An 8,991-nucleotide genomic window follows, 5' to 3' on the forward strand; every position below is an offset into this window, starting at 1 on the left:
ATGCCTATTCCCAATCCTCACCTCCTTGAATTCTGTTGGAACTGAGCCTCTGCTGTACCATGACTGATTTTGGTTTCCCTCAGCTGGGCCACTGTAACAACCTTAAGTGACAAAATACAAAAATCCTTTGCATTCTTTTCTGGAAAAATCAGTTCTCTCTATAGCACCATTCATTTTATGTATACATTTTTTATGTGTGATGTCAAAATAATTTTCAGTGCCTTTCTAGCCTTCCCTGCTGATATATCAGAGACACAGAGATCCCTGAGATGCAGATGCGATGCAAGGTGGAGGGTGATGCCATTCACAGAAACGTTTGTCCCTGGTAGGTTTTAGAAAACCTTATAGAGGACCCCATTACAAGCCTTTTCTTCAACAAAATTAGTTGTTCTTGGTAGCATTGAAGGGCTGTTGAAAACTGGCTGGTTTTAATATGACCTTATAAAAGACTCACGTAAAAGGTAGAAGGAGCAATGGGAAACTAGGGAGGTTTATTGTTAAGGTATCAGAGGAGCACTGGAAAAGATCAAAGTTTGATTCTTGGCTGTGCTGATGACCTTAGGTAAATCACTCAGGATCAGGCTTGGAAGAGAGACCAGCTTGCTTAGGAAGCTTTTCAGAGTCAGTGCCTCAGTGGGAACCAAGGGGTGCAGGGCATGGTTGAAAGCGTGTTCTTCAGTTCCTAAAGGGAAGCAGAGACCTTTTCAAAGTTTGATAGTGATTGTGAGGGCCGAGCAAATCAAAACCTGAGCTTAGACTCTTCTGAGAATCTCATTTTGTCTTTCTGTGCCTCTTTTTCCCCAAGTGTAAAACAGGGAAAAAAATATTTTACCAGTGTTGTAAGGATAAATGTATGAATATTTGTTGAGATACGGTGGTGACAGAAGCTACAGAAGTAAATAGGACGGATATTGCATTAAAAAAAAAAAAACAAAACAAGTCCTGTTTTAATCCAAAAGGTGGAGTAGTGACAAGAACAATGGAAGTCAGTCTAACTGAATTATTAACGACACAACCATTTATGTGACAAGTGTCACCTTTTTGCCTGATAATTATTTGCAATAGGATAGTATCACCATTTTGTATGCCCTGTATATGCTTGAATAATATTTGGTAAATTGCAGTACTAAGCCTGACACAGAAAGTACTGCTGAATACAGTTACTTCATTACTCCTCCTAACATTACCAGAAAATATATTTTTGGAACCTGCTTAATAAACCACACGTGATCAGCAAACTATCTTACTTATAGATCACTGAGAGATGATGAAGCTCGTTTTCCATTGACGTATCACTTATTTCTGAGTGGAAAATTCTGCTAAGACAGTCTGCAGTTCAGGCTGCACACATGTTACTAGGATTGCAGAGAAAAACCTTTCACAGTGCCTCCGACACATTACTGATTTATGAGAGAACAATGTTGGACTAAATATGAATAAAATGTTATCCTTTCACACAATTTGGTACAGCAGCATTGAAATTGTACCGGGATAAACAACTGCCTTGCAATAAGTGTGCTCATCCATCATTCAGTGTTAGATATTAATTTTTGCTTATTCCAATTTCTTTGTGTTAAGGGTTTCTAAATTATAAATAACCCTGCAACTCTAATAATAATATATACTCTGTTAAGGAAAAGGTAAGTACAGAAATAAATTATTAAAGCATTCTATTTAAATATTACCACACGATTTATCTGAGTATTTGGAGATCAAGGCGGACACTGTCATATTTGAGGAGATATTGACAATGAGTCTATGGACAAATCATACATCTATGTTGCATGAATAGACTTTTTGTATGTGTATTTAGTTACAAAATTGTTACAGCATGATCTTCACTCTAAGGCTTGATTTTTCTCCTTTTAAGGTCATTGGCAAACTGTCTTGGCCTTAGTGAGAGTAAAATCATATCCTAAGTACATACATCACTGCTCTGTTCTCCCCTTGGTCTGAGCAATGAACTGTGATTAACATTAGAGAGAAAGCAAGTCCAGCCGTAAGCATTTTCATGCCCTAAGAAAGCATCAAGTACGAGGCTTCTCCTTGTCATGTCTCTCCTTTTTCTCTTTCATCTCCCTTCTTTTTTTTTTTTTTTTTAACTTAATTTGCTTGCAAGAGAATCTTTTATGCCTTAAGGAGGGATGGTTTTGTGATTAAGGCATTTGATGGAGAGCCAGGTTCAATTTCCAGGCCTTCCACATAAAGCCGTGGTAGGTCACTTAGTAAAGTGCCTTGCAGAACCGCAGTGCTAGTAACTAAATGGACAATGGACCATTCTCTGTTGGTGATGCCAACCAGCATGAAATGGCTGATTGATAACACTGTGACCATATCAAAACTGGTTATTGGGAATGATCTCTGGTCTCTGCTTGTCCATGAACCATGCCAAGCACTGTTTAGAAGAGCACTAGTTGACCTGAGTCAAAACCATCCTAGGGATGCATGTTAACAGTTAAATGGTATGACATGGCCTTGATTGCTTTTCTGTTACAGACACAGCCTTCAGTTCCCACCTGATATACCAGGGCTTGTCCTGTGTTTCAAACATTTGTCACAGCCCAAAAATAGAGGTAAAGGCCCAAGAGGTTTGTTCCATCCTCTCATTGCCTGCACCAGGTGAGCAGGCTAGTAAAAGATGGCAGGGCAGGTGGACTTCAGCAAGAGACTTTGCACCTGAAGGCCACATGCTGAGTTCAGCAAGGCAATAACACTGTGAGAGTGCTATAGCTGAAGGAACAGTAAGTAGAGTGCAATCAACACAGAAAAAAAAAAAAAAATTATTAAGGAAAAGCTGGAAGCAGCTGGAGACACAGTGAATGAGAGTACATAAGACTCTGAGTCCAGAAGAAAGAGGATGGAATAAGAGAGGATGGTATGAGAAAAATGTCAGAAATGGTCTCTGTCCTTGCAAAATGTAAAACATCGTTGAACAGTGGTCAACATCAGATATATTGCCCCATAAGTCTGTGGTCTTTGGGCATAGTTGTCATAGTAGATGCTTAGCCTGTAATCAGTTATGAAGCAAATGAAATAAGGTTCTCTATGAGAACACAAGACAAATGTATTTCTTATTTTCTATGCTATCCAGCAATTCCTTAACACTGCTCTTGAATGCTTTATTGATAAAGTTTTGTAACAGCTCACGTGTCCTGCCTTTTCTAATTCCTTCCATCTCTTCTTTAGAGGTGCAGTGGAAAGACTTGTTGGCTTGTTCTTCACTGACTTGTGGGACAGCACTTCAAATTTGTCAATGGATCAGAAAGACTGAAGAGCACTTTTGCTCCCACCAATGTTTCTTAGAGCTGCTAAAACAGGACCAATGAAGATGTTCACCAGACTCCAAGTCCTTGCGCTAGCTTTATTTTCCAAAGGAGTTTTCCTTTCCCTAAGTGACCACAGCTTTGTAAGGAAGGAAATTAAGATAGAAGGAGACCTGGTCTTAGGTGGCTTGTTCCCAGTCAATGAAAAAGGCACCGGCATAGAAGAATGTGGAAGAATCAATGAAGACCGAGGCATCCAGCGCTTGGAGGCCATGTTGTTTGCCATTGATGAAATCAACAGAGACAACTACTTGCTGCCAGGAATTAAGCTTGGAGTTCACATTTTGGACACATGTTCCAGGGATACATATGCCTTAGAACAGTCTTTGGAGTTTGTCAGGGCATCTTTGACTAAAGTGGATGAAACAGAGTATATGTGCCCCGATGGCTCATATGCCATTCAAGAGAATTTGCCATTACTCATTGCAGGAGTCATAGGCGGTTCCTATAGCAGCGTCTCCATACAGGTAAGTCCCAGGAGCTCCATCAGGTGAGAATCATTCGTCTGCAATTCCTGTGAAAGAACCACTGCTTACATAAGTTTGTCAATGAAGCAAGTCTTAGCTCAATCACTTTACCCTAGGGGTCAATCTAGCGTATATTTTTTAGTGAATTTATATTAGTTTGATTCACTCTTTAAAGCACTTGTAGTTTAAAGCTCTGGCAGCTGTCCCCTTCCTCTAGTTATGGTGTATCCTGAGGGCATCTGAAGTTTCCATAAGTCTTAACATTTATTTTGAACTTTGGATTTCATGAGACTTTTACAACACTAAGTTAAGATCTCTGCTTTAACATCAGTAATAAATTATACCACCTATATTTCTGAATATATGTATGTCTGTCATGCTGCATGTACATAACCTTTGTCATTTAAACAGCAGAGATTTAAAATGAAAGAAGAAACCCTTCTCTTGCTTCCAGACTGAAATAAAGTAAAAATGGTATACTAGCCAGAAACTTAAATTACACCTGAACAAAAAAATTGCAAGTTTTTAGTGTCTAATTAAGCACACAGAAGCCAATGAAAATTATTCTGCTAACTTCAGTTAGCGAGGTCTCAAATAATACCCCAGGCAGGCAGTACAATTTCTGAATGGATTCTAAATTTGCTGTCTTTCCTTTTGTTTCCACATATAGTTCATACTAAGACTATTTTTGCCAGGAAAGGTTGCCAGGCAGAGAGCAGTGTAAGTACTGCCAGAAGTCCAGCACAGAAGACAGATGCCCTCAGTATAACTTTTTCCCTCCTTGTAACTGCAGCTTTTGGTTTTACAGTATTGGTCCCAAATAGGGTCTCAGTAGGGTGTTGGAGAGCATTTAATGGCTTGCAAAGGTGTAAAGTTGCAGGTGGGTTAAATGCTCCATATATCCTTCCAACTATGGTTTTATTGCATGCTTGTCTTCAGTTCCAATGGCTAAACATAATGTGGACTCTTTTTGGTTTTGGCTTCCCATTTTTTCTAAATTCATGATAAATTTTAAGTCCTTGGATTATTTTTTTTTTCCATTAATGAATATAAGGAACATATATGCCTTTTTTTTTAGCACGAATTCTATATTTCTCATCTCCAGAGTGGGTACTCCTATGGCAGTGCAGCATCGGATATTCTGAAGTTCCCCACCACTGCCAGTGGCAAAAATGCCCCCTAGCTTCACTGAACCTGCCAAATCTACATATATCCCATTATTTTGGGTGAAACTAAATAAGCCAGTCCATATCACCCATAACCACAAGTGATTGGTGTCTTAAGCCCAGATTCAGGTAGAGTAAGACCCTGCATCTAGTACTTCCTAATGGCCAGCTGCAGGTTTACAAAGGCACCAGGCCTTGAGAGTGCTGGATGTGACTGAAACATGCCACCAGACTACTATAAGCAACATGATTTTTTCCAGACTGAGTATAGTCCCTAATTACTGCATTAATGTCTAAGGAGAAAAATGTTCTTCTGTGCTACAGATCATCCCAGCAGTGACAGAAAGCTCAGGGAGCTCCTTTTATCTGTTTCATCAATAGGCCAAAAGTTCATCCAATGTTTGTTTCAGTCAAAATTACACTGGGGAACTGGCTCCTGCTCTTGTCAAGGCATTAAATCCCATCAGTTTCGGAGCAAGTCCAGTTGCCATCAGATGTGCATGAGCATTTCAACAAATTACATTTTATTCCCTTCTGTGTTCCAGTGTGTGGCTTGTCTGTGTATTTATAGTAGGGAATACATGGGCAAATGGTTACCCGCACCACAGGAGAATAGTTTCTGCAGAGCAGAACCTCAGTCACCTCTCATACTAGGAGTTGTTTTGTCCCACTGTGGACGAGCTAGTGTGGCAGGGGTGTATCCTTCTCCAGGAAGGGTCTGATCACTTAGAGCACAAAGAACAAGTTCCAGGGCTGGAAAAAAAAGACATCTGAAGAGAAGAAATGATAGCTTCAAAACCTTAGGCAACACAAACTGTTAAGGAAATCATTATTCATTGTCTCTCTCAATCAGACAAAGGGTACATCAAGTGAAACCAGTAAATGGCAGGTTGTTGTGGATGCTAAAAACTCATTTAGTTCAAGAAGTGGAAAGAAAAAAAAACCCAGTAAATTCTGTATAGATATCTCCTCTGTCTCAGCAATTCCCAGAGCTGCAAGCATCTCAAGGCCAGTAAGATATTTTGAAACATCATATGCTTGCCCTATGTCACAGGTGGAGAGGTGGCAGTGGTTTTGCTTTACCTTTGGTCTAGTCATTTGTTGTCAGTCTGTTTCTCAGTCCACCCTAAAGTCAAGTAAGTCCAAAGGATATGAAGTACCCTAAAAGGCACATCCATAAAAGTAGTTACAGCTGAGGAAATGGCACAGATATTTCCTTCCCTGCCAGAAACCCTGAGGCAGGCATGCCACGCTCCTAAAATGTCCCAGGGCCTGTTGCACAACATCTTTCAATCTGTCCCTTTGAAGCAGGTCTCTGGTGTTCACTGATGTAAGACTAAATCCATATCTGAGGCAGCAGATTGGATGCAGTCCACATTGAATATACATAGTATATACAGATGCTTCACATCCCAAAAGCTTGGGTTTGGAGCAGCAGCTGTCAGACAGAAATCGGAAGTCCTGATAAGAGACTTTCTCATTCAGTACATATGGAAAATGGCAATATAGCTGTATGCATATCTGTATGTCGCCCAATTTTCAAAACTTATGAGGGATGATGAAACAGTAGTTATACCTCATATTACTCTATACGCTATAGAGCTTCTCTAAAGTTGCCAATAGCTGTTCAAACATAAGATCTTTCTTACACAGTTCTTCAGAAAAATAAACATATAGGTTCACAACCCATTCAACGTGTCATCGAGAAGTTTCCAGCTAGAAAAGAGGTATTCAGTTGATTATTTTCCCTTGACATAGATTGGGTTGGCCTTCCTTCAGTCTCTCTTTTCTAGCTTTGCTCTGGATTTCACACTATTTAGAAAAGATATAATTAAGTTATTCACTCCTTCTGCTTATCTTATTAAGATAACCAGTCATGACTTCTGTTTCAAAGAAAATCCTTGTCAACAATAATAGACATTGCAGACTCAAGCTTGAAGGTGTAAGGACTTCAAAGCGTTAAAGCCATGCATTTTGGTGACATGCATGAAGAAGAGACTATCAAATCTCAAAGACAGTCACTTGTACAAAGTAGCTCCAGTAGCAATTGGAATCACACCATCATTGAACATCAAACCACTTCAGCAGGCACGCGTGCAAGGCTGAGCATCCCTCTTTGCTATGTTTTCAAGCAACACTCAGGGTGCTGGGTGCTTCCAGATGTAGCCCTGTCAAGCATTTCTCTTTTGCCTGAAAGTTGTAAATATCATAAAGTCCATAGCAAAGTTTCTTAGCCTTAAAATAAACCATGCTGAGCTCTTCAGACAAGAAATTATTTCTGGCTTTTTTTTTTTTTTTTGTCCTCCTGTGAATTTGCTGCTGTATTTCAATACTTTTTCTTCCCCTCCTTTCACCCTCCCTTTCCAGATTTTTGTCTGGACAGCTGTCTGCCAAATCACTTCATGATGCTCCTGCTGTCAGATTTCTGCTTCTTTCATTATCCTTCCACCAAGGAAAAAAGAATTTGCTGGTAAATCAGCAAAGAACACCTTCCCCACTGAGTCAGTATGCGCAATAGGCACTTTTTGCAGAGACTAAAAACAACACAAGAATGCAGAATGCTTAATTATTTTCTGGTCAGACTAGGCTATTATCGTTAATGATGATCTGGATAATTAGTTTTTGGATGTTGTGTTTAAATTAGCAGTGAGCCCAATCTGCACAGCATTTGATCCCTCAAAACGCAAGCCAGGATTCTCAGGCAGTGGAAGTGCTTATGTAAAAAAAAAGCTGTTTTCATGAAATAAAATTCTGACCTGAGTTGAATCTAGAATCAGAAGGTGAATTCTCCAAAGTTTGGAGGACTTTATTTTGAGTTCATGGCTTTTCATTTGAGACAGATTATCCACTCTCTCCTACTTTACAACAGAAATTTCAAACATATTTTACTTGGAGATGTTCAATGACATTGTAAAAAGGATAAGAAAAAGCACTGTTCAATGGCACAGAGGAGCACCTACCTACCTAATCCAAATGCCGTGTTTAAAATGCTTAGGTCAGTTCTGTCAGGAATATGCATGTATAAGCAGTACTACGACTATTCAAGTGCTGAATTTGTTCTTCTCTGTTTCTGAAAATTGGACTCATCTTCTGAAAATGAAGATTGGAGTCCATTCCCTGCAGTCAACCCTGCAGAAATGTTAAGACGTTAAGACCACTCCCTTAGGTGGGCTGGGCTTTGCATTTCCACATCCACTATATTCACATTGATGTAGGGCTTTAACCCTGTGTAAAGTTTCCTTTATGCTACCACAGGACCTCCAGACCATTGTCATGAAAGTTATTCCCAAGTTAGAGCCTCATCCCAAAAAAAATGGCAGAAAAGAAACCAGTACCCAGCTGTCTTCTCTTGAATTCCTTGCTGTGTCTCAAGTAAACTGTAGCAAAACCACTAGAGAAGGTTTAAAGGCACATTACTGCTATCACAAAAGCTAAAGTCTCTCTCCTAAGTAAGTGACCATCTGGCATTAAATTTAGAATATGTACTCATTTACTGGCAATCTTTTCCTGGCTGATGTTTTTCCTTAGCCACACAAGTCTGCCAAGGGCTCATGGAGCCTGAAAGCTAATCACCTCCATTTCTGTCCTCCAAGGATAAAGCATCTTTCAAGCAGAGTCTTAACAATAGCCTGTGACTTCATAATCACTGAAAATAGTGCAAAATCCTTAGAAAAAAAAAATAGTGCAAAATCTTTCAAAGAACCACATGCAAAATAATCCCCCATAGCGTATGGGGCTCTGTACCCTTATGCATGGACTCAATGGGGATACGGGCAGGACAAACATGCAGGTGTTCCGGGGGTTCACCAGGAACCAGAGACCACATAGGACATTTGAGTTGCGCTTATAGAGGAGATTTGCAATCAGCTGTGCAACAACAGCCTCTGGTGATATTGTGCTTGTAAAACTAAACATCCTTATTAAAAGACCTTTTCCTTATTAAAAGATCTGTTCTGTGAGATGGACCATCTACCACTAGCATTCAAGCTACACATACACTTGCTGACTTCCTGCTCCCTCCTTTATACTCTTTCC

The 8,991-nt window shown here is 39.8% G+C and overlaps 1 protein-coding gene across 1 annotated transcript in view; it reads left to right on the top strand.

Annotated features, from left to right (window-relative positions):
• The first annotated feature begins 3,292 nt into the window (after positions 1-3,292).
• Positions 3,293-8,991, top strand: part of GRM3 (glutamate receptor, metabotropic 3) — a 49,206-nt gene continuing 43,507 nt past the window's right edge. The window contains exon 1 of the mRNA XM_009882932.1: positions 3,293-3,790. Coding sequence (XP_009881234.1) covers positions 3,293-3,790 — 498 coding nt within the window. The remainder of the gene's footprint in view (positions 3,791-8,991) is intronic.

The sequence above is a fragment of the Charadrius vociferus genome, unplaced genomic scaffold, assembly GCF_000708025.1.
Source record: "Charadrius vociferus isolate BGI_N301 unplaced genomic scaffold, ASM70802v2 scaffold32, whole genome shotgun sequence".
Classification (NCBI taxonomy): Eukaryota; Metazoa; Chordata; class Aves; order Charadriiformes; family Charadriidae; genus Charadrius; species Charadrius vociferus.